Source organism: Sorex fumeus, unplaced genomic scaffold (genome assembly GCF_029834395.1).
Source record: "Sorex fumeus unplaced genomic scaffold, SorFum_2.1 ptg000014l, whole genome shotgun sequence".
In the NCBI taxonomy this organism is placed as follows: domain Eukaryota; kingdom Metazoa; phylum Chordata; class Mammalia; order Eulipotyphla; family Soricidae; genus Sorex; species Sorex fumeus.
The window spans coordinates 20,584,217-20,610,770 of record NW_026606071.1 but is presented as its reverse complement, the minus strand read 5'-3'; the positions used below and the strand labels follow the sequence as shown (position 1 = coordinate 20,610,770).

At 40.2% G+C, this 26,554-nt stretch overlaps 1 protein-coding gene across 5 annotated transcripts in view; it reads right to left on the bottom strand.

Annotated features, from left to right (window-relative positions):
• The window catches only part of NBEAL1 (neurobeachin like 1), a 174,807-nt gene that overhangs the window by 109,966 nt on the left and 38,287 nt on the right, over positions 1 to 26,554 (bottom strand). For all 5 annotated transcript variants that reach the window (XM_056111674.1, XM_056111676.1, XM_056111677.1 and 2 more), the window contains exons 5-8: positions 24,325 to 24,406; positions 22,976 to 23,103; positions 13,826 to 13,908; positions 7,600 to 7,685 (exon numbers count right to left, since the gene is read on the bottom strand). In XM_056111674.1, the coding sequence (XP_055967649.1) occupies positions 7,600 to 7,685; positions 13,826 to 13,908; positions 22,976 to 23,103; positions 24,325 to 24,406 (379 nt within the window). The remainder of the gene's footprint in view (positions 1 to 7,599; positions 7,686 to 13,825; positions 13,909 to 22,975; positions 23,104 to 24,324; positions 24,407 to 26,554) is intronic.

The window sequence follows — 26,554 nt, the reverse complement described above, 5'->3', positions numbered from 1 at the left end:
AAATACCAGAACAGGAATACCAAGATATCTTAGCCTTTCATACCACAGGGTTAGTATACTAAGAATTAGATCTCCATTAGATTTCTTATGCAACAATTAAAAACAAAAGCACAAAAAACCAAAACTACCTCAATTTGGGTAAGCCTCTTTCAGCCTTTCTGTTGGATATAGCAAATCCATCCCAAAGATGCAGCTCTGATTGTACAAATACTTTTCTAAAATCTCATACACTATAAATAGTAACTCTCTCATGCGAAACATTAAAGAGAAAAAGGCAAACTTAAAACTTAAGCTATTGGGACCGGTATTATAGTACAGTGGGTAGGGCATTTGCCTTGCATGCGGTCGACCCGGGTTCAATCCCCTGCATCCCATATGGTCCCCTGATGACCGCCAGGAGTGATTCCTGAGTGCAGAGTCAGGAGTAACCCCTGAGCACTGCTGGATGTGACCACCCCCCCCAAAAAAAAGATATTATAATTTAAGTATTTACTACTACTTACAACAAACATAACCATAATGACCTGTAATTTACTAAGTTCTTATAAGCATGGGCATACTGTTATATAACATGCAATATTTGTCATTCTGCCCTTACAGCTCTTCTTCTTTTTTTTTTTTTTAATAATTTATTTATTTATTGAATCACTGTGGGAAAAGTTACAGAGCTTTCGGGTTTAGTTCTCAGTCATGTAGATACCAAACACATTTCCCTTTACCAATACTCATTTTTAGTCCCGAACCCCAATAGACCCCCACCTCCCACCCCTCCCAATTCTTGTGAGGCAGATGAGTTCTAGTTAATACTCTACATACTTTGACTAGATAGATTATTTCGATAGAAGATGCACAATTATTGTTTAGAGTTTACGACCCACCCCCCACAATCAGACATGCTGAAACAGCGTTGTGAAATGATTTGCTTTCTACAACTTGGTTTAAGAATAAAATGATGGTTTTGCCTCATGGGAAGGGGGGCGTTCCGGTCCATCCTTCACGCCCTACCGAGGTCACCAGTCACCCCCCACGAGCGGCTCTCCAGCACAGCCACGGCCCCAGAAGCACAAGGACTTAATGCAGAACCCAGCAGCTTGGAGCAGAAAAGTGAACGGACTATGCATTGACCCAGGCCATCAAGTCTGCCGGAGGGGAAAGGGTGTTGCCCCATTCGCCCTCTCCTCTCTGGAAAGAAAGATGGCGGCCACATGGGAGCCTTGTGGACAGCAGGTATGAGCCGGGGGTGTGGGGGCGACTAAAACCTCATGGGAAGGGGGGCGTTCCGGTCCGTCCTTCACGCCCTACCGAGGTCACCAGTTGCCCCCCACGAGCGGCTCTCCAGCACGGCCACAGCCCCAGAAGCACAAGGGCTTAATGCAGAACCCAGCAGCTTGGAGCAGAAAAGTGAAAGGACTATGCGTTAATCCAGGCAATCATTTCTGCCCAGAGGGGAAAGGGTGTTGCTCCCTTCCGCCCTCCTCCCTCTGGAAAGAAAGATGGCGGCCACATGGGAGCCTTGTGGACAGCAGGTATGAGCCGGGGGTGTGGGGGCGACTAAAACTTCATGGGAAGGGGGGCGTTCCGGTCCGTCCTTCACGCCCTACCGAGGTCGCCAGTTGCCCCCCATGAGCGGCTCTCCAGCACGGCCACGGCCCCAGAAGCACAAGGACTTAATGCAGAACCCAGCAGCTTGGAGCAGAAAAGTGAACGGACTATGCATTGATCCAGGCCATCAAGTCTGCCGGAGGGGAAAGGGTGTTGCCCCATTTGCCCTCTCCTCTCTGGAAAGAAAGATGGCGGCCACATGGGAGCCTTGTGGACAGCAGGTATGAGCCGGGGGAGTGGGGGCGACTAAAACCTCATGGGTCGGGGGGCGTTCCGGTCCGTCCTTCACGCCCTACCGAGGTCACCAGTTGCCCCCCACGAGCGGCTCTCCAGCACGGCCATGGCCCCAGAAGCACAAGGACTTAATGCAGAACCCAGCAGCTTGGAGCAGAAAAGTGAATGGACTATGCATTGATCCAGCCCATCAAGTCTGCCGGAGGGGAAAGGGTGTTGCCCCATTCGCCCTCTCCTCTCTGGAAAGAAAGATGGCGGCCACATGGGAGCCTTGTGGACAGCAGGTATGAGCCGGGGGTGTGGGGGCGACTAAAACTTCATGGGAAGGGGGGCGTTCCGGTCCGTCCTTCACGCCCTACCGAGGTCGCCAGTTGCCCCCCACGAGCGGCTCTCCAGCACGGCCACGGCCCCAGAAGCACAAGGACTTAATGCAGAACCCAGCAGCTTGGAGCAGAAAAGTGAACGGACTATGCATTGATCCAGGCCATCAAGTCTGCCGGAGGGGAAAGGGTGTTGCCCCATTTGCCCTCTCCTCTCTGGAAAGAAAGATGGCGGCCACATGGGAGCCTTGTGGACAGCAGGTATGAGCCGGGGGAGTGGGGGCGACTAAAACCTCATGGGTCGGGGGGCGTTCCGGTCCGTCCTTCACGCCCTACCGAGGTCACCAGTTGCCCCCCACGAGCGGCTCTCCAGCACGGCCATGGCCCCAGAAGCACAAGGACTTAATGCAGAACCCAGCAGCTTGGAGCAGAAAAGTGAATGGACTATGCATTGATCCAGCCCATCAAGTCTGCCGGAGGGGAAAGGGTGTTGCCCCATTCGCCCTCTCCTCTCTGGAAAGAAAGATGGCGGCCACATGGGAGCCTTGTGGACAGCAGGTATGAGCCGGGAGTGTGGGGGCGACTAAAACCTCATGGGAAGGGGGGCGTTTCGCTCCGCCCTTCACGCCCTACCGAGGCCACCAGTTGCCCCCCACGAGCGGCTCTCCAGCACGGCCACGACTCCAGAACACAGAAACCAATTTCTTAACTATCTGACTTTCAGTAGAAATACTTCCAGGGTCAATAAGTAAAATAGCAGAAATCCAAAACCAACATTTAATTCTTGAACCCAGCTGGAGAAAGCAAATCACTTCACAATGCTTTTTCAGCATGTCTGATTTGGGGGGGGGGGGTAAACTCTAAATAATAGTGGTGAATCTTTTATTGAAACAATCTAATCAAAGCGGATAGAGTGTTAACTAGAATTCATCTGCCTCACAGGGACGGGGAGGGGTGGGGGGTGGGGTTTTATTGGGGTTCTTCATGGGAAAAAATAAGTATTGGTAAAGGGAAATGTGTTTGATATTTGCATGACTGAGACATAAACCTGAAAGCTTTGTAACCTTTCCCACAGTGATTCAATAAATAAATAAATAAATAAAAAAAAAAAAAAAAAAAAGAAAAAAAAAAAAAATGATGGTTTTGAATTTCTGCTATTTTACTTATTGACCCTGGAAGAATTTCTATCAAAAGTTAGCTAGTTAAGAGATTGGTTTCTGTGCCCTGGAGTCGTGGCCGTGCTGGAGAGCCGCTCGTGGGGGGCAGCTGGCGACCTCGGTGGGGCGTGGGGGACGGCCCACAAAGCCCCCCTTCCCATGAGGTCCCCGCCGCTCCCCCGAGCCCGGCTCAAACCCGCTTTCCACAAGGCTCCCGTGCGGCCGCCATCTTTCTTTCCAGAGAGGAGCGGGCGGGCTGGTCAACGCCCTTCCCCCTCCGGGCAGCTTGGTGGCGCGGTTTAACACATAGTCCATTTGCTTTTCTGCTCCAAGCGGCTGGTTCTCTGTGCTAAGTCCTTGTGCCTCTGGGGCCGTGGCCGTGCCGGAGAGCCGCTCGTGGGGGGCAGCTGGCGACCCCGGTGGGGCGTGGGGGACGGCCCACAAAGCCCCCCTTCCCATGAGGTCCCCGCCGCTCCCCCGAGCCCGGCTCAAACCTGCTTTCCACAAGGCTCCCGTGCGGCCGCCATCTTTCTTTCCAGAGAGGAGCGGGCGGGCCGCTACAGCTCTTCTTTAAGTGATATCATTTCCATATTACAAACAAAAATAGATGTGAATAACATGTTTGAGGTTACACAACTAGTTAGAAACATACACGCTTTTCAAATTAGTTCCAAATGTCTCTGCTTAATACAAAATAAAATAAATAGCATGGCATTGTGAAATAAACAAACACCAAGCACAATGCTATGGAAAGAAAACCAGCCATTGAACTTTTTCTGATCTTTATAATTACTGGGCTGAAGCGATAGCACAGTGGGTAGGGCGTCTGCCTTGCACACGGCTGACCTAGCCGACCCAGGTTCGATTCCTCCGCCCCTCTCGGAGAGCCCAGGAAGCTACCGAGAGTATCTCGCCCATACGGCAAAGCCTGGCAAGCCACCCATGACATATTTGATATGCCAAACACAGTAACAAGTGTCACAATGGAGACGTTACTGGGCCCGGGGCTCGGGCAAATAGATGAACAACGTGAGTGACAATGACAGTGATCTAACAACCACTATCACCTAATTACAGGGGTTTGAGTTTTCAGTACATGAAATAATAACTGTGCTTGCTAGTATTTACTTGATTTTGTGTGAATTTTAATGATATCTGAGGCTTGCTTACACTGAGTAATAGCCAGAATAAAATCTCTGATGTTTCTGGTGTTTCTGTTTGTTTAGTTTGTTTGTTTTGCTATTTTGGGTCACACCTGGCGATGCACAGGGGTTACTCCTAGCTTTGCACTCAGGAATTACTCTTGGGGATCACCTGGGATGCTGAGAATCGAACCCAGGTTGGCCGCGTGCAAGGCAAACGCTCTACCCACTATACTATCACTCCAGCCCCTCTCTGATGTCCTTAAAGATAACAGAAGCCAAAGAACTTCTTCATTCATCAAAAACAATGTTGTCTGCAACTGTATTCATGCATACTCATTAATACAACTATTATTAGTAGTAAAGAAATGAAATTGGATAATAAAGCAAAAGAAAATATCCGGTCACAAGTTAATGGGAAAAAACAAAGAGGTGGAAAATAAGATTATCATCACTATTCTTCTCAGTAGGAAGAGATTCGTACTTTCAACTAGGGTGAAAATATGGCAAGAGAGAGCACTAGGAAATCCAAGTAGTATTATAGGAAATACCTGTGACTTTGTAGTCAGTGAAAATGTATACCTTTTCATATATATTTATTGCAGTGTCTTGAAATAATCCTCATCTTTCCCTTGAAAATATATTAGCTACTAACTTGGGCTCTTTTTAGTTAATTAATTAAAGCACACATAACAAGAGTCTCAATAGCACTGTCCTCCCGTTGTTCATCGAGTTGCTCGAACAGGCACCAGTAACATTTCCATTGTGAGACTTCTTGTTACTGTTTTTGGCATATCGAATATGTCACGGGTAGCTTGCCAGGCTTTGCCATGTGGGCGGGATACTCTTGGTAGCTTGCCAGGCTCTCCAAGAGGGGCGGAGGAATCAAACCCAGCTTGGCCGTGTGGAAGGCAAACGTCCTACCCGCTGTGCTATTGCTCCAGCCATAATAAAAGTATACTTCATTAATATTCTAATAACTGAAAAATTAGCATCATTAATTTCCTGTGATTACATACATATTTTTAAATTCTATGTACTGAAAAAATTCTGACAAGAAGCTTTTTTGGGGGCGGTGTGAGGGGGGTTCTGGAATATACCAGGCAGTGCTTAGGGGACCAAAGGGGATACTGGGGAATCGAACCCAAGTTTGCCACATGCAAGGCAGCACTCTGTAAGCTGTACTATCACTCCAGCTCCTATGAGAAGAAATTGTAACAGTCCGTCAAAGAAGTATGCAGTACATACACCCTAATCAATGTAGTGAAGAAAACATAGAATGTTTTTTTTCCAAATTCTAATCCTACTCTCTTTTTTATTTTAAGAAGTTTTATTGGATCACCATATTTACAAACTTGTATAATTACATTTCAGTCACATAATGCTTGAGCAACCATTCCTCCAACCAGTGCACATTTTCTACTACCATTGTTCTCAGTGTCCCCTGCCACCTGCCACTCCCACCCCACTCCACTCCTGGCCTCTGTGCAGGTACAATCCTTCTGACTCCCTCTCTAGTTTTGGGCATTATGATTTGCAATACAGATACTAAGAGGTCATTGTGTTTGGTTCTTGATCTACTTTCAGCACATAACTCCCATCACAGGCAATCACTACAATCATCATTTACTTAGTGGTTCCTTCTCCATCCCAACTGCCTTTTCCCCCAGCACATGGGGCCAGCTTCCAAACCATGGTGTGATCCTCCTGGCCCTTATCTCTACTGTCCTTAGGTGTTAGTCTCATATTATGCTACTTTATATCCCACAAATGAGTGAAGTCATTCTTTGTCTGTCCCTCTCTTTCTGACTAATTTTACTTAGCATGATACTCTAATCCTACTTTCAACTAGTAGTTATACTCAAAAGTTTGCCACAGGGGCTGCAGAGCAAATACAGTGGGTAAGGTGCTTGCTTTATACTCTATTTGGTCACCTGACCTCAGTCAGGAGTATGTCCTGAGCAGAGCCAGAGGTAATCTAAAAATAAACAAACAAAAATTGCCACAGACAGCTATAAAGACACGCAACTTAAATAAAAAGAACTCATAATAAGAATTTCTTGTAAATAACAACAGTTGAGTTTGTTGAGGAAATTTATATATAAGCCTTGATATATGTACTATTCCCTAAAATAGTAACTTTTTGGGGGTGGAGTGATAGTACATCAGGTAACGAGCTTGTCTCACATGTGGCAAACCAATTCCAGACATCCCCCGGTCCTCTGAGCACCACCAGGAGTGATCCTGAGTGCAAAGCAAAGAGCAACACCTTAGCATTGCCAAGTATAGTCCCATAAAAGTGAGATAAATAAAATAAAGAACTATAGTTGAGAGTGAATACGATTCAGAACTTATTATACCAAAATGTGTTTTATTTAGTCATTTAATGTAATTTTAATGCTAAAGTTAATCATTTTTCAAATTCTACAAAAGTTAAAAAAATAAGCAATTTGGTTAGTTTAAAATAAGAAAGATTGCATTCATCTGGGGAACATAAAGTAACAAAATAGGAGACTAACACCCAAGAGTGGCCGAGATAAGTACCAGGAGGTTTGCTCCATGGCTTGGAGGCCAGCCACACATGCTAAGGGAAAAGGAAGCTCAGATAGAGAAGGGAGCACCAAATAAAGGGTATTGGGAGGATCCTCCCAGGATGGGAGAAGCATGCTGAAAGTAGACTACAGACCTACTATAGGCATGATTGTCACTCAATGCCTCTTTTGCAAACCACAACATCCAAAAGGAGAAAGAGAACAAAAGGGAATGCCCTGCCACAGAGGCAGGGTGGGATGCAGGGGATGGGGGGTATATTGGGACCCGTGGTGGTAGAAAATGGGCACTGGTGGAGGGATGGGTATTTGATCATTGTATAATTGAAACCCAAGCATAAAAATTTGTAAGTCTACAACTGTACCTCATGGTGTTTCACTAATAAAAATTAAAAATAAATAAATAAATAAAATAAAGTAAGACAAGCTAAATATTTTGTTTTTGCCCACTTGAGCAAATCGATGAACAACAGGAAGACAGTGACAGATCAAATATCAAAATATTTTATCAAATAATAAAAATGAATGATACATTCAATTCATTAAAGCACTGTTAACTATCAGTTTATGCATTAACTTTGAACACTTTTCTCACCTGCCCACCGGCCACGATAGCTCCAAAGAGATGCAATAAGCAACATTTAAGACTTTCCTTGAGATGTTCACTTTCCTGAAAACATTCTGTAAATATAATACACAAACAAAATGTAAGATTTCCCTTTCATGATGTGATTTATCTCAAGTACTGTCTAGCAATGAAACATTAGAAATAAGTTTGTGAAAAGGTTAAATTTTGCTAAGAAAACAAAGTTACTAAGCAGTTTTTCATAGGAAAGGAAACAAGAAATCATGTATCAGGTAGTAGTTTTTATAAATTTTATTTGAGGCATCATTATTTATAATACCGTTAATAGCATTTCATGCATACAAAATACCAAAACCCCCTCTCCCCGGAATCCATTTCCCTCACCATTATTTCAGTATGCCCTGTCTCTACCAGTTCCTTCTCCATGATAAACTCAGTTCTGTCAACCAGTTCTCACCTTGCTGCCTTTGACCACTAGTTACTATTACTAACTAGTAATTACGAGTTCTCTCTCAGCTTCTTGCTACCATTTTTAAAAGAATAAATAGGAAGTCACAAGGCTATTGATAGAAGATAACCCAAGACAAACATATGCTCAGAAGTCTTCTTTTTGATATATTTTTGCTTTGGGGCCACACCCAGGAGTGCTCAGGGTTTACTCCTGGCTCTGATCTCAGAGAACACTCCTGGTAGGCTCAGGAAACCATATGTAGTTGCAAGGGTTTGGGTCCATAACACTACAATGATGCATCATAATTTACTAAATCAGTTCTCTACTGATAATTTTATATGCTTTTACCATTTTTATGATTCTAATAGTTGAGCACCCACTTTTATATGTTTGTTTTTGCTTAATACAATCCCAGTGTGTTGGATTGCAGTTCCAAACATTTTTGACTTAACATTAGGCTGTCACTGGAAGGACACAAAGAGCTTAGGTTAACTGAATAACACCCACCACAGTGCTCCCCAGGCACACCCAAATTCCACTGGGGCACTCCCAATTCTCCATGTTTATCTTTGACCTCTCCTTTGTGCACTTCTTCTATCTATAAGTCACAAATATCTCCAAATCAGACTTGGTAACTTGTAAAGTCAAACCTTTTGATGGCTCTGAATTTTGCATATATAAGTGAAATACTGCTTTTCTCTTTCCTTTATATCCTTTGCATAGTGCTTTTTGTATAGACACAAAGAGACAGATAATGCTACGCTTTTGTACTATGGGAATTAACGGACTCCGAATAATACTTATTCCTAGGGATCTGTCATATTTACTTAAGTCTCAGTTGCCCTTAGACCAACCTTAGTTCCTATTGAGGGACTTGGATGGGACTGAGACAAGCCCTAAGCTACCATTGCTTTGACATGGGACAACCTAAGCACCATAAGAAGTATAATAAGAGCATGGTCATGGAACAAACTCTGACATGACTCAAAAAGAAGTAATTGAATAAGGATCCTACCGAGGTTAGGAAAAACAAACCTGACCTGAGGACTGCAGTCTGAGAAATATAGCAAGATGTCCTCAGGAAAAGCCAACCCTTACCATGAATCCAGAGAGATATTTTAAGCTTAATCTAGGGTATAGATAAAAGTCAGTATCTCTTACTTACTGTGTTTATACAAAATGACTAGAAATATTATTAAGAAGAAAATTTAATGTGATTGTTTAAATGGATTACTAGTAAAGGAACAAAGAAAGCAATATGCCCTTAGATAAAATTCCACCCTTGGGCAGTTCTTATAGAAGGAATCTAGAGTAATGGAGCCCTTAGATGAAATTCTGTCCTTGGGTGAACATCCTAGAAGAATGTCCTCTGAAGGAGGGGCTTTACAGCTATTCATTGTTTATGTTAATGTTTAACTACACTTATTTCTGTAACTGCTGTCCTCCGACCCCTCAAGATTTCTCTATAATAATCCCGCATTTGAATAAAGTGCCACTGATTACCAGCCCATAACCTCCTTCCTTCATCCATTGGCCAGGGGGTCATTCATCAACCCTGAATGTACCCGGGTCCCCCATCACCACTGGATGGTGACAACACCACTGGGTGTTCAGAGGTTACTCCTTGCTCTGCACTCCAGAAACACTCCTGGCAGTGTTTGGGGGACCATATGCAATGCTGGTGAACTAACCCTGGTCTGACACATGCAAGGCAAATGCTCTACCTCCAGTACTATCTATCACTCCAGCCCCGTGAGGAACATTTTTTATACATCATTACACACCAAAACAAAACCATTACAACAGAATTCAGTACAGTGAGTTGACATAAACTAACAATTAAAAATCAAATTCATTTCAGCTATACTACACACGAGATTTCATTAAACATAAGATCTCTCTTTAAAACAACTAAAAATATGTGCAAGGTAGATTCTAAAATTGTCCTAGAACTGTGATATACAAGAAAAGCAAAGTGAGCTCATGGATCACCTTCACTTCCCATTTATGAGCAACTGCACAGGTGGGAGTAATCCTCAAAAGGAAAAAAAAAAAACAAAATAACTTCTTTCTTTTTCAAATATTAATATAATTAGAATTAACATAATAGAGGTAGAAGACTGAAAGAGGTTTGGAAAGGTTGAGGCAGATGCAATTTATGAAAGCATCACTGAAAATTAAGGAAGTTATGTGGAAAAATCTCTTCAAGAATATGCACAGGGCTCAGTTTAAGAATCAATCTACAGGCGCTGGAGCAATAGCACAGCGGGTAGGGCATTCACCTTGCACGCAGCCAACCGGGGTTCGATTCCCAGCATCCCATATGGTCCCCCGAGCACCGCCAGGAGTGACTGCTGAGTGCAAAGCCAGGAGTGAAAATAAATAAATAAATAAAACAAACCAAAAAAAGAGGCTGGAGCGATAGCACAGCGGGTAGGACGTTTGCCTTAACACAGCCGACCTGGGTTTGATTCCCAGCATCCCATATGGTCCCCCAGCACCACCAGGAGTAATTCCTGAGTGAAGAGCCAGGAGTAACCCCTGTGCATCGCCAGGTGTGACCCAAAAAGCAAAAAAAAAAAAAAAAAAAAAGCCAGGAGTAATCTCTGAGCATCGCCAGGTGTGACCCAAAACAAACACACACACACACACACACACACACACACACAGAATCAATCTACATAATGATAGTGAAAAATTATAAAATAGGAAAAAGTATAAAGAGAAGCCATTAGTTGAATAACTCAGATTTTATAGTGATGGATGATGACTGTTCTGTTGAACTACACACATAGAAAACATATACTAAAAAAATAAAAATATATACAACATAAATGAATAAGATTGGAGTCATTATATTAATATTTGAAAAAGAAAGCAAGATATATTAAACAAAGGGTGCTGGAGAGATTGTACAGGAGGTAAGGCAGTTTAAATCCCTTGCACTGCACATGTTCCTCTAGGTACCAAAGCTCAGTCCTAGACCATGAACATTACCTAGCATGCCTCAGAACACCTACCCCACACACATACAAATAGAAAGAGTGAAAGAAAGAAATATTAATTAGGCAAGGCAAAAGTGCAATGGGCCAGAGTGATAGTACAGTGGGTAAAATGCTTGGTTTACACATGGTGGGGATTCAATCAATCAATTAAATACTTTGGGTGAAAGTATTTGGGATAAAGTATAAAGTACCAAAATATGTACAAAACTTTATGTTGAAAGCAAAAAAAAAAAATAGAGGCAGGCATACTCAGAGATGTTCAGGGATTACTTCTGGCTCTGCACTCAGCAATCACCCCAGGCAATATTCGGGGGGATCATATGGGATATTGGGGATGGAACATGCAAAGCAAATGCCCTACCTGCTGTACAACTGTCCCAGCCCCAAATTTCTTACAGAAATAAATAATATAAACAATGATATGCTAGACTGAAGAAATAAATAACATAATCAATGTCATTAGATTCATGAATTTGAAGTCTCAATGTTCTTAAAATGAGAATTTTCTTCAAATCCCAACTAAAATTCCAGGACTCCTTCTATAGAAATTGAAATATGTATTCTTAAATGTAGCAGAGCCTGGCATGCTCCCCGTGGTGCATTCAATATGCCAAAAACAGAAACAACAAGTCTCACAATGGAAACGTTTACTGGTGCCCATTCGAGCAAATTGATGAACAATGGGAGGACAGTGCTACAGTGCTATTCTAAAATGTATAACAAAATATAAAGAGGAGTAAGAGAGTATACAGGTAGTAAGGCATATGTCTTGCATGCAGTGGACCTGGTTTGAGTCCCAACACTCTATGTGGTCCCCAAGAGCCCAACCAGGAGTGATCCCTGAGTGCAGAGCCAGGAGCTCTGAGCATGTATTCAGCATGTATCTGAAATAACCAAAGCAATCTGAAAATGAACCAAGTTGAAGGAATGAACCAAGATTTAAAGACTCTAAACATTGCCACTCAATGCCTCTCTTGCAAACCACAGGACCCAAAAGGAGAGAGAGAGAGCAAAAGGGAATGCCCTGCCACAGAGGCAGGGTGAAATGGGGGGATAGGGGGTGAGAGGGATGCTGGGACCCCTGGTGGTGGAGGATGGGCACTGGTGGAGGGATGGATACTTGATCATTGTATAACTGAAACCCAAGCACAAAAATTTGTAAGTCTATAACTGTACCTCATGGTGTTTCAATAATAAAAAAAAATTTTTTTAAAGAAATAAAAGTAAAACATTGAAAAAAATAATAAAGACTCTAAACAGCATAAGTTGTGTGTAAAAGGAATTCTGAAATCAATCCATATTACAATGCTGACTGACTTTTTATAAAAGTCCCAAGGTAATTCAGTAAGAGGAAAAAGTCTTTTCAACAAGTGTTGTTACAGAACACTGTATAATTAAAATCTAATCATGAACAGGTTTGTAAGGGTCTATCTGAAAAAGCAATTTTTTTCTAAACGTTGGTACAATAATAACAAAAAACTTATTTTGGATGGAAAATACTATCTCAAAATGTATTAAGTAAGCTAAACGTAAAAGTTCATAAAAGAAAAAACACAGGAAAAACTGCATGACCTTCAGGCAAGCAAGATTTCTGATTAAGTACAAAAACTACAGCTCATTAAAAAAAGAATGTTTAAATTAGATTCCACCTAAGCTGGAAACTTCTGTGCCTTAAAAGATTCCACTAATTAAATGAAAAGGCAAACTTAACAGGATGCAATTCTCCCAGTGGCCAAGTATGGAACAATTTCAGCATTAAAAAGAGTGACCAGGGTTAAGGGCTTGTGCATGCCTTGCATACAAAGGCCTAAAGTTGTATTCCCAGCACCACAAGGTGTCCCGAACACTGCTTGGTGTAATCGTGGTAACCCTTAGCACCACTGGGCCTGAGCAGCACCTTACTACTTATCCAAGACCTAAATCTTCAGGCCCACACAGTTAGTTCAAGTAATACTGGGGTGACCCCCAAGGCCCCTGAGCACTACTTCAGAGGCTCCTGCCTCCTCAAAATGGAGGGACTACAACTGACTATAAAATATAATCCAGTGAAGGTTGGGAATGTGACCCAGTGGAAGAGCCCTGCTTTGTAATCCCTGGTGGTACACATAATTCTTATTGAATGCATGCTGACCATATGAAGCTGATGTCTTTTGAAGGATTGCCCAAAGGGTCAACACATACATAAGAAGTGACTATTATTTTAAATTCATTTCAAAAACTGAGAGTAAAAGAACAAGATTTAAGCATGTAAGTATTTTTAGGAACATCTGTAGTTTATCTCCAGTTATGTAGTTAATAATTTTGTAGAATACCTTCAGAACATAGTAGCTGGTGAGTGGATAAGGACAACAAAATTTTGAAAACACACAATTTAGGGCCAAAAAGATGGTACAGGGGTTAAGACACTTGCCTTGCAAACAGTCAACACTTCAACACTGGTTTAATTCCAAGAGTCCTATGAGTCCCTAAGAGTTGCCCAATACTGCCCCAGGGCCCCTGAGCACCACAGACTATGGTCCTGGAGGTGCAAGTACTATTGAAGTGGCCAGATAATTCCCAGCACCACAAGTCATTTGCATTGAACCAATGTCCTGGTTATTCAAGCGCACGCACAACACACACATACACACACTGCCATGACTAGAAAATTCAATTCTTAGGAAAAAATTTAAAACTTTTTTTAAAAGTACATCATAGAAAACAAATCACAGCAAAATACCAGAATTAGAAATAGGCAAAGTAACATCAAAATAAAGTAAAAATCCAAGTTTTTACTTACGATAAAAGAAAGGTACAAACTCTACTGTGAGAGAAGCTGGTTTATATTTCTGTCTGCTCCTTTCCACAGTACTAAGTGTCCGTCTATGATTTAAAAAAAAAAGTTGATTAAAAAATCATAATAGTTACAAAAACAATTTTGAACAAATTTAATATTTTACTTTTGATTTGTGTACTGAACAACATATCTCCGGGATTTATATAATCTTCAAAAAAAAGTTGAGCTAATAACTTAAATACTAATCAATGAAAGGATTTATTCTTTGGAATTAAGTAAAAACTTTCTAATCACATTAACAGTGTAGCAGAGCATCAGATTAAGTCTCCAAACAAGTGGAAATTTAAGAAAAACCTCCTGCTGGAAATTTAAAATATTCTATCTATGATAGAACTTGTCCAACAGTAGTGCAAATCTGACAGCTAACATAGTAGTTTATTACCATAGTGAAACTAAAATTAACCAGCAATTTTTTAAAATTTCAGCCAGACACAGTGTCAGTACTGGTGACTTCTTTCATTTTAAATGTTGTAGATTCAGTATTGATGGATTAAAAGTAGTTTTGATGACTAAAATACATAAGGCAGTGACAGAACTTTATAAGAAAAAACCCTCCAACCCCATCTAAAAAAGGGGGAGAAGAAATGAACAGAAACTTCCTCAGAGAAGAACAAGAAAACTAGTGCTGGCATGAATCTGGGGAGAAAGGGACTCTCATTTATTGTTGGTGGGAATGCTGGAAGATCCAGCCTTCTCGGAAAACAATATGAGTATTCCTCAAGAAACTAGAAGTTGTGTTTCCATATGAACCCGTGATATCACTTTTGGGAATTACTTCCAGGTGCAAAAACACAAGAAGAAATGACATCTGCACTTGTATGTTCATTGTAGCACTGTTCACAATACCCAGAATCTGGAAACAACCCAAATGCCCAAGAACAGACGACTGATTAAAGAAACTATGGTACAACTATACAATGAAATACTATTATAAAGGTATTAGAAAAAAAATGAAGTTATAAAATTCGCTTATAAATGGATGAACATGGAGAGTATTATGCTGAGTAAAGTAAGTCAGAATGAGAAGGATAGACATGGAATGATCGCACTCATTTGTGGAATATAAAAAAAAAACATAGTATGAGACTAACAACCAATGACAGTAGAAATAAGGGCCAGGACTAATGGTCGATGGTTCAAAATCTGACTCAATGGCTAGGGGAGAAGTCAACTAGGATAGAGTAGGGAACATTTGACAATGATGGTTGGAAGGGATCACTCTGGATAGGAGATGCGTATTGAAAATAGACTAAGGACCAAACATGATGGCCTCTTAGCATCTGTATTGCAAACCATAATGGCCAAAAGGAGAGAAAAGTAAGAAAGAAGGTGCTTGCTGCAGAGACAGGGGCTTGGATGGGGTGAGGGTGGCAGGAGGGATAATGGGAACATTGGTGGTGGAAAATGTGAACTGGTGGAGCAATGGGTGCTCAATCATTGTATAACTGAAAATCATAAAAGTTTGTAACTATATATCACGGTGATTCAATAAGAAAAAATATAAAAATGATAGCTATGTAAAAAATTGTTTAAAAAAGAATCCTATTCAAATTCTCACATTTTTTCATTAAAATGTTTTCCATTTGCATTTACTTGATGCTTTCTCACAAGTACATTCAGGTCATTCAATTCTGGCTGAAATACTACATAAACAAAGTGTTCTAAGAAAATCACAGAAGGAGGTACATGATGTCCATCTGCTTCTTACTAATGCTAAGTTTGCTCATCTAGTCATTGTACTATCCAGTACTGTACAAAATGACTGCTAATTTTTATTTGCAATAAATAATCGGTAAAGAAATATTTTTTCATGAGAAATATTTTAAGACCACATAAAAATCATACTCCTTATCAAAAAAACTTCTCCCTATGACCACAATGGCAAAGACAATAAAAACAGCAAATGGGACTATATCAAATTAAAAAGACCCTACACAGTGAAAGAAACTCAAGCCATAATAAAAGTCTCACTACTGAATTGTAAAAATATTTGCACACAACACATCAGCCAAAGGGTTGATATCCAAGATCTATAAAGTACTCACAAAACTCAACAACAAAAAACCCAGTGACTCATCCAAAAATGGAATAAGAAGATGAATAGATGCTTTCCCAAAGAAGACATAAGGACAGTCAACAGGCATATGAAAAAGTGTTCATAACTCATTGTTAGGGAAATAAAAATCAAAACAATACTTGATAAAGGTATTAGAAAAAAATGAGGTCATGAAATTCGCTTATAAATGGATGGACATGGAGAGTATTAGGCTGAGTAAAGTAAGTTAGAATGAGAAGGAAAGACACAGAATGATTGCATTCATGCCAGTGAGAACAGCACGTATCAAAAAGTCTGGAAACTACCAAAGTTGGTGGGGTTGTGGTGAGAAAGGAACCCTCAACCATTATTGGTAGGAACATCATCTCGTTTAGCTGCAATAGAAAGAAATATGGAGATCTATCCAAAAGATTGTATAGAAATAGAACTCTCATATGATGCAGCAATATCATTTCTTGGCATCTATCTCTAAAACACTAACATGTTAATTAGAATGACTAAAGGCACAACTATATTCATCACAACACAGTATAACAGCCAAGATATGGAAACAAGCCAAAATGCCCACCTACAGATGAATGAAGAAGCTGTGAGATTATATATATATATACATATATATATAACTTATATAGACAATATAATTTTTATATATTACATATAATTATACTGTTCTCAGAAGAACAAAGTCATGCAAATTTTAACAACATGAATGGGAGAAGAAGACCTCACATTTAGTGAAGTCAGTCAGAAAGGGACAAAGATAGAATGATCTCATACCTGAGACTTAAAAGCACACAACAAGATAACAACAAATGCCCAAAGGAAACACAATGAGAACACAACTAAGCTGATGGGAAAGTGGAGGGTGAGAGGTTGTTGTGGTCCTTGGGAGAGAGAGGTGGGTATACTGATGATGGTTGTAGTATTGGAATTATGTGCATGAGAAACCATCACTAACAGTATTGTAAATGGCAGAATCTCAATAAAAAAGTAACTAATAACAAAAAAATTCTCCCTAGATTCAATATCCTAATGAAACCTTTACTACAATGTATACAAAATGTTAATTTGCCCCCCAACATTAGCATCCCCAGTATACTTACTAATTACTGTAAGCAAAAGCCCTCTCTTTTCTTTGATATATCTATCTAATCACTAGTATGTACTCATGAATTCTCTCTTTTCCCCAATGTTTATGATTCTTTATTATAATTAAATATTTTAGTGTATAGAGAGCACCATATTTGGTAAGCAGCAGCCCTAGGACATAACAATATGATTATGTTTTTCTGGGCAGACAATGAGTCCTGCTGAACTTGCACTGGGCAAAAGTATAAAGGCAATAGACTTTTTTTTTTTAGGAAAATAAATACTTGAATAAAATCATTTTGAGAGGTTCCCCCCCCCCGCCCTCCATACTTACTTTAGTTCCACTTGAGGAATTTTTTCTAGACATCTGAGATTCTATGCATAGTAGCAAAACTGAGGAATTATATTATATTAATTTTAATAAAATCTGTGTTAATCTGTTTTAGCTCTATGGTAATCAAAGAGCATGAACAATAAATTTAGTATGTTCAAAATTTCCATTTAACTTCAGAATCATCTTCCTGTTCCATCTATCCAGTCACAGTAAATTTGAGAGGAGCCTCCCAAGCAGTGCTCTGGGCAATATTCAACAAACCCAGCAAGTAGGTCAGTGTTAGGATCTAAGGATGCAAAGCTACTTGCACCCTGTCATGCCTGAGGGAACCCTAGTGGTGCTTGGGGTCCTCCAGGGCTGCAACTGAAAACCCAGGTAGTGCCAGGGTTCAAATCTGGTTCATTTCACACTAACCACTGTACCATGTCTGTAGCCCCAGTGAGAGTTAATTTTATGTGGCAACATGGGGCACTGTTTTAGAAGATGTTAACACTTAATAAATTCTGAGTAAGGGATATGGCTCTCCAGAAAGTGCCTCATCCAAACAGTTGAAAGTCGATTAAAACTTTCAGTAAAACCAAAAGAACTGGCCTCTCCAAGTAAGAGGAACTTCTCAAGCAGATTGTCTTTGCACAACCACTTCTGAGTCTCAGTCTGATATTCAGACTGACTAGATCAATTTTCCACCTGTCAACCTTTGGACTAGAATGACACTATTGTCTTTCTTAGATTGCAAGCATGCCCACCCATACAGCAAATATGGATTTTCCAGTCTCTCTAATCATGTGAGCTAATGGTTATAATAAAACTCTTACACACACCTTGTTATGTTTCTATGGAGAGCCCTGACTAATAAAGACAACTCTCAAGGATACAGGAAAGCAAATAAGGAAATAGAACTACTATTTTAATAATATTTTTCCTGTATTTCTTTGTAATCCTTTAAAATACACACACAACACACACACACACACACACACACACACACACACACACACACACCTCATCAGCAATGCTCTAAGAAGAGTGGAAGTTACTCCTGGTGAAAGCCTGCCCATGTGTGCAGGTCTGACAGTTTAGTCTCTGGTAGCCACACCTGACAGGGCTTATTCAATGCTAAGAGGACAAACACAGGGCCCCATACATGTAAAGAATACCCTATTAACCTTTTTTTAAATATATACTTTAATGAATCACCATGAGATAGTTACAGACTTACAAACTTTCATGATTATGTTTCAGTCATACAATAACTGAGTACCCATCCCTCCACCAGTGCCCATTCTCCATCACCAATGTTCCCAGTATTCCTCCCGCCACCCCTCTCCCCCGCCTTTGTGGCATGCACATTCTCTTTTACTCTCTCTCCTTTTGGGTATTATGGTTTGCAATACAGGTAGTAAGTGGCCATCATGTTTGGTCTATAGTTTACTTTTAGAACACATCTCCCATCCCGAGCGAGCCCTCCAAGCATCATTCACTTAGTGGTCCCTTCTCTATTCCAGCTGCCTTGTTCCCCAGCATGTGAGGTCGGCTTCCAAGCCGTGGAACCCTATTAACCTTCAAGTCAATCCACTTTCCTCATCCCACCCCTCCCCCCTTTTTTTCCACACCCAGCTATGCACAGAAGCTTACTCCCAGTTCTATGCTCAGAAATCACTCCTGGATGGCTTGGGAACCATATGTGGTACCAGGGATTAAACCTGAGTCAGCAGCATGCAGGACAAGAGCCTTACACACTGTACAATGTCTCTGGCCTGCTTACTCTTGTACTTCTATTTCTTCTGCTTTGATTAAAGGATACTTTCTGATTTTAATAAAGTATCACCATATATGAACTGGGACATGGCTTAAAGGGCTAAAATGCATCCTTAATTGGCAGGAGCTCCAAGTTAAATACTCAGCACCACATGGTCTCCAAGGACTGACCTGGGTAGCAATCCCTGAGCATTGCTGGGTATGATCCAAGAACACAACAAACCATCACTATACAGAGCATACAAAACACTACTAACATTAATGTTCTCTCTGTTATTCATCACTCTCTATTAAAGAAGGCTGTCCTCTGGCAGTCAAACACAGCAGTAACAAAATTATTTAAAGTGGTAATTGCTTGTAAGTGGGTCAGATTGAAATAAAATGGAATGGAAAAATCTCAAAGTTGAAATTATAACAGATTTCAGGGTTCTAAAAAGGAGGTCGAATTGTGAAAGATGATAAACTCATTTTATCCTGTGCTTACAGGTAAAAATAGATATGTAGGTTTCAATTCTCTTCTATTTCAGCTCTGGTATTTATTCTACTGTCACTCTAAATCCTTCAACTAATATTCTATCTGACTGGTGATGCTTGGGAGAGGTATCCTGCAAGCTATTTTCCTGCTCTTCAACTGTCGGGGCTCTGCTAATAGTGGTACTAAGAGTAGGAAGAAGGAAAGTTAAAAAAAAAAAAAAGACTTAGTCTTTTATTTTCTTTAACCAATCAGAACTTTTATCTTTCCAGTCACAGTTTTTGACTCTTTAGTTTAGTACTGGTCTCCTCAAGCTTGTTTGGCATTACTCCTTCCTCAAAAGAGCTAAGCAATGCTCCCTCCTCAAAGTCAGAGTCCCAGCACTCCATTCCTTCTCTAAACTTCTAGCTTCTCCAGTCTCTTCTCTTTGTACCCACAGTCCCAGGGAAGTAGCAGTTTTCTGAAATCATCACATTTCGATTATTTCAATGTCCCGTTTGTCTTTTGAATTCTTCAATGTCAATTTTTTTTATAGGTTTATTTATTGAATCACCGTGAGAACAGTTACAATGCTTTTGGGTTTAAGTCTCAGTCATATGACGATCAAACACCCACCCCTTTACCAGCGCACACTTTCCACCACCAAAAACCCCAGTATACCCCCCATCCCACCACTACTCCTACCTGTGTGGCAGATATTTTCCTCATTACTCTCTATTTGGGGCTAGAGCGATAGCACAGTGGTAGGGCGTTTGCATTGCAAGTGGCCGACATGGCCGACCCGAGTTCGATTTCCTCTGCGCCTCTCGGAGAGCCCGGCAAGCTACCAAGAGTATCTCGCCTGCACAGCAAAGCCTGGCAAGTTACCTGTGATGTATTCGATATGCCAAACACAGTAACAATTGTCACAATGGAGATGTTACTGGGTCCGCTGGAGCAAACTGATAAACAACGGGAGGACAGTGACAGTGACTCTCTATTTTGATTACCTTCAATATTTCAGTATCAGTCCTATCATAATTATTTGGAATTTTCCCCCAACACTCAGACCTACCAAAAAGGCAACATTAGACAATTTGTTTTCTATTGCTGATTATGAATACCATATGATGTCTCACAGCCACACGATTTTGGAATTCTGAAATTTTAATAATTAAATCTGGAGAGATTTCTGCCCAAAGCCACTGGGTTCCAAGATTCGTTTGTCTCTGGGACCATGACCAATAATTAGCCGAAGGGGCCACTCATGGGCAGCATCTCAGGGTCTGGACGGGGCAGGGAAGGAGAAGGACTGGCTCCACCCCTATCCTGTGAGGACCTGCATGTCTCGTCACTGCTGGCCTGTACCTGGAATGTCCAATGGGATCTGGAAGATGGCGGCCGCCGAGCTTCCTGGGAAATAGGTGGAGGGACAACACCTTTTCCCACCTGGGGTGGCCTGGCACCCATGGCCTATTGCAAAGTCCAGATGCATTTCTGCCAAAAGCTGCTGGGTTCCAAGATCTGTTTGTGTGTCTCTCTCCAATATCAATTTTAACAACTTCCTTGTATTATAGGCTTTTTTTTTCAATAATTCATACAGTTTCTGTTAACTTAACCAAAGCAAGGACCACAACTAAAACAAACAAATACACAGCTAAATATCTTTTTTCAGAGAGCCAGGAAGACAGATCCAAAGACTGAACCACATATCCTGCAAAGTCCCAACATGTCCCACATGTTCTCATCCCAGCACTGCTGGAAGTTGCTTTGTATCTAACAATACTGGACCCAAGCAGCATCACACTGTCTGGTCCAAGCACTGACCTATCAGTTCTGCACCACTGTGCCAAGTATCACAAATAAATAATAACCAGAATAAAAAGATATCTCACAGAATGGGAGAGAATGTTTGTCAACCACTCATCTGAAAAATGGTTAATACCTAAGATATATAGAACACCTGTAAAACTTAACAACAGTGAAACATATGAACAGAGAGAAGAGATGAACAAATATTTCCTGAAAGAAGACATCCAGATGGCTAACAGTTATATGAAAAAATGCTCTCCCATCACTCATCAGAGAAATGCGTACCAAAACAACAATGAGATATTATACCCTCACACCAGTAAGACTGATACTTTTTTTTTAAATGGTATTGGTGGGGATGTAGGGAAAAAGGAAAGCTCATCTACTGCTGGTGGGAAGTCAACTAGTTCAATCTCTTGGAAAACAACATGGATACTTCTAAAAATATGTTCACTTTACTTGATACTATTGTGCTTCAGAAATGTCCTCTCCACTTAGCACTGAACTGCACTTCAAAATAAAATTTCAAAGTGTTAAAAACCAAACCAACCCCTAAGTAGAGTCACTTATGCTATGCCTCATCATCAAGTCCAAACCTTAATTCAATTAGTAAATACAGTTGACTTCTCCTAGAAGCAGAATATTAATCTATCATATACTCACTGGCTAAGTGCTAGTAATTTACCTAACATACATCTATCATTCCCTAAAGAAAAGTCATCTTGCTTCAACAAATTTGCATTTTTTCAGTAGAGTCTCAGTGATATTTTGGGATATGGGGGCCATTACCCAAGATGACTGCTACTTGGTCTGCTGGTGCACATTCACCTCTTTGAATCATCTTCGTGGCCCACAGACAAGTCCCATTTTTCACTAATTTAACTTCCTTGCTCCCTTTGCCTATAAAAGTCATTTGCAGAGCCAGAGAAATAGCAATAGTGCTTATCTGCATCTGTGAAGCCCTGGGCTAGATTTCCAAGCCACACACACAAAAAGTCTCATTCTGCATAGATAAGGGGTTTCTTTTCTTTCTTTTCTCCCTCCCTACCCTTCCTCTCCCTTTCCTTTCCCCCTTCTCTTATTTTTTGGCTACACTAAGAAGTGTTCAGGGGCTACTCCCAGCTCTGTGCTGTGCTCCTGGTGGTGCTCAGGAGACCATGTAGTTCCAGGAACCAAACCCTCCTGCATGTGCTGCAGCCATTGAGTTGTCTCTCCTGGTCCAAGTGACATCCTTTCTAACTGCAAGATGGAATCCTGCCGACTCATGAATTGTTAAAGACAGGAAGATCGTTAAATTTACTCAGTTGAATTTTGTTTTACCACAAAGATAAATTATCTGGAACTGGGCATTCTTTAGCTCACCTTTCTTTAGTTTAAAGGTAAATTATCTGGAACTGACCTGTAACATGGTTCCCTACCTCATAAATAGAGATAGGGGTCATTTATACATATTACAAACTGTGTTTTCACAACAAGGAAGAAGAATGGCACATATTGTAATATTCAAATACTAAATAAATGTGATTGAAAATATAAATCAATATACATAAGTTATCTGATCAAAAACAAATAAGCATGATTTACAAGACATACCCTGAAATTCTGTGCCTCCAGTTCCTATAAGGATCATATAAACTTTCACAAAATGCCAAAGCATGGATCACAAATTCTTCAATGGAAGTTTGATCTGCCAATTCTTTCTCTTTTGTTTTGCTTTTCAGCTAAGAATGAAGTTAAAGTTATAATTACTTAGTTATATAAATTGTATAACATCCTTATCTACCATTACTAAACCCTACATATTTCATTTAACATACAATAATAGATCACTTTTATTCAAATAAGTTTAAGTTTCACTTGAGTCTAACGAGTCAGATAATCATATGAAGTAGACGAACCTCCTAAATTTTAAATATTTCCTAAAAAAGGCTGCAAATGTCTTTTATAAACATCCTTTCCAAAATAAAATGTTTCAATTAGAAGTTTGATCTATACACTAAGAAGTGAGAAACTGTCATTTTAAACAGTCATTAATAAAACAAATTATAAACTAAAATTTAAAACTGCTTATCTAAGTAACATATAAAATATAACATATATAACATATATAAAATAATATTCAATGATAATTCTCAGTTATTACTTCCTCAGAAAGTATTTACACTGTATATAAAATTAACAATATTAATAATATATATAAAACAATGCTAAAAATGTATTAAAAATATAAATATATATACGTACATGTATACAGACAAATTTTAGTTTTTAGACCACAAGCATCAGTACTCAGAGGCTACACACAATTAGTGCTCAAGGGACATCAGCGGTATTCAAGTTCAAAGAATCATGCGGTGCTGGGGAATGAACTCAGGCCTCCTACATCAAAGCAAGCACTCCATCCAATCTTTTGAACTATCTTCTTAGTCCCACCAAATATACAGATAACTAGATATATAAATATATACTTGGTACCATTAAGAATAAACACACACATACACACACACCATACAATTTTGGGTTTGTTTTTTTTTTGGCCACACTTAACAGTGCTTACTGGCTCTACACACAGGATTTACTTTTGGCAGTGCTCAGGGGATCATACAGGATGCCAGGGATCGAATCCAGGTCAGCCACATGCAAGGCAAGCACCCTATTCACTGTACTATCTTCCCCACCAATTTTATTTTAAAGAGTAAAACCTTGGACTGGAGGGATAGTACAGCAGTTAAGGCACTTGCTTTGCACAGAACTGACCAGGGTTCCAATTCTCAGCACTGCTTATGGTCTCCCCATGGCTGCCGGATGTGATCCCCGAGGACAGAGCCAGGAGCCAGGAGTAACGCCACATACTACCACGTGTAGTCTCAAAATAAAATGTAAAGATTAAAACCTTACTTTTGTAAGTTAAACAACTAAAGGAATGCATTAATTCAACTTACTTGCTGAATATAGAGTGTTGTCATAGTGATGACATGATTAATGTACGAACAAGTCCCAATCTCTTCAACGTTAGATAGATTTCTGTAAAAAAATACACTTATTTATATATTTATGATATATGAATAGCAAGAAGAATGCATTTCCATATATTTAAGTTTAATTTTGAATGGATATATTAGTAAATAAAATACAAGTGATATTGATTTTTTTAAAAAAAATTTTAAAATCAATCTATGTCATCTTTTTCTTGGCATAATATACTTAATTTTCTGTTTGAAGATACTGTGACCTTGAAAAGACCTTTGAAATTCCATAGAAAACATAAAAACCAATTGAATTAAGAGACATGCTAATGTAAGAACTTTACCTGGCATGACATCTTTCAGAGAAAAAATTAAGAAGTAGACAGAAGGACAGACATAGAATGACTGAACTCATTTGTGGAATATAAAATAACAATGGGAGACTAACACCCAAGGACAGTAGAAATAAGGGCCAGGAGGATAGCTCCATGGCTTGGAAGTCTGCCTCACATGATGAGGGAAAAGGCAGCTGAGATAGAGAAGGGACCACCAAGTGAGAGTTTGGAAGGCTCACTCAGGATGGGGACTGTGTGCTGAAAGTAGACTATGATGACCATGTAGTAACCGTATTGCAAACTATAACACCCAAAAGGAGAGAGAGAGTAAAAGAGAATGTGCCTGCCACATGGGGGGGGGGCTTGGGGGATGGGGGAGTGGTGAGAGGGATATTGGGAACATTGGTGGTGAAGAATGGGCACTGGTGGAGGGATGGGTACTCGATCACTGTATGACTAGAACATAATCATGAGTAAATAAGTCTGTAACTGTACCTCATGTTGACTCATTAAGAATAAAAATTAAAGAAAAAATAAAGAAAATAAATATTGAAAATGAAAAATGAAGAAGTAAAATTTGAAGAACACAGAGAGGATTCTGGGAAGATGGCAAAATAAGTATTGGGAATCAGTCTCTAAACCTACAAACTGCACTGGCAGAAAAGGTCTAATATTTTGGAATCCAAGAGTCTTAAACTTGCAACTTTCAGGGCAAGAACTAAATAGTAAATTTAATTTACTGTGATCAGCCAATGTCAGTTATCAGCATAGTAGCAGCTACCTATCACTAATTCCTAGCCTGGTGGATGACAACTATGAACATGCTCCTCAAACAGGGGCTGAAGAGACAGAACAGCGGGTAGGAGTTTGCCTTGTGCATGCCCAACCTGGGTTTGATCCCTGTCATCCTATATGGTCCCCTGAACAATGCCAGGAGTAATTACTGAGTACAGAGCAGGGAGAGTAACCTATAAGCATAGCCAAGGATGACCCAAAGACTGAAATCAAACAAACAAACAAACAAACAAACAAAATCCTGTTCCTAAAGCAGCCTGCTAACAGAACAAAGCACTCAAGAGTATTCAAGAAGAACTCTAATTCCAAACATAGGGAGTCTCTGCTCTGATCACTTGATGCTACTTCAACTCAGAGAGGTGCTGTTAAAATGTGTGCAATCACAGTTGCACCCACTCCTCCCACATGTGTTACAAACCCCTCCCGAGCTCTCTGAAGAAAATTCTCATTGATCATTCATTCCCTGACCCTTAATCTTTTGCTTTTTCAAATTTCAGGAGTCAGATCTTGAATATTAAGATATACAAAAACAACTGCACATACAAAAAAAAAACTGAAAACTGACTACATATGCCAAGGGAAAGAATCAGAGATATGCCTATGGTTCTGACAGATACTAAATCAAAGGAGAAATACTAAAACATTTTAGCAATTACTGGTCATTTTTCCATTCTATCTGCAATGCAGAATTAGAGCCAGAGGGACATGTAAGGTAATTGCCTTGAACTCTGCAAACCCAGGTTCAATCCCCAGCATCCCATATGGTCCCACGAGCACCACCAGGAACGACTTCTGAGTGCAGAGCCAGAAGTAATCCTTGACCATCACCTTTTACTCCCCCCATAAAAAAATACAGAATCCACTGAAAGATAAATAAGTTCTAAGTTTAAATATTTCTGATTAAAAAAATTAAAAGGCAAGTAATATATACTATAGAAAATGGCTATAAAAAAGACAGACTTCAAGATTGTACCTCTAGTCCAATAGATCTCAAAGAATATGTGTGTGTGTGTGTGTGTGTGTGTGTGTCTGTGTGTTCCTGTGCCTGTCTGTCTGTCTGTCTACCTGTCTGTCTC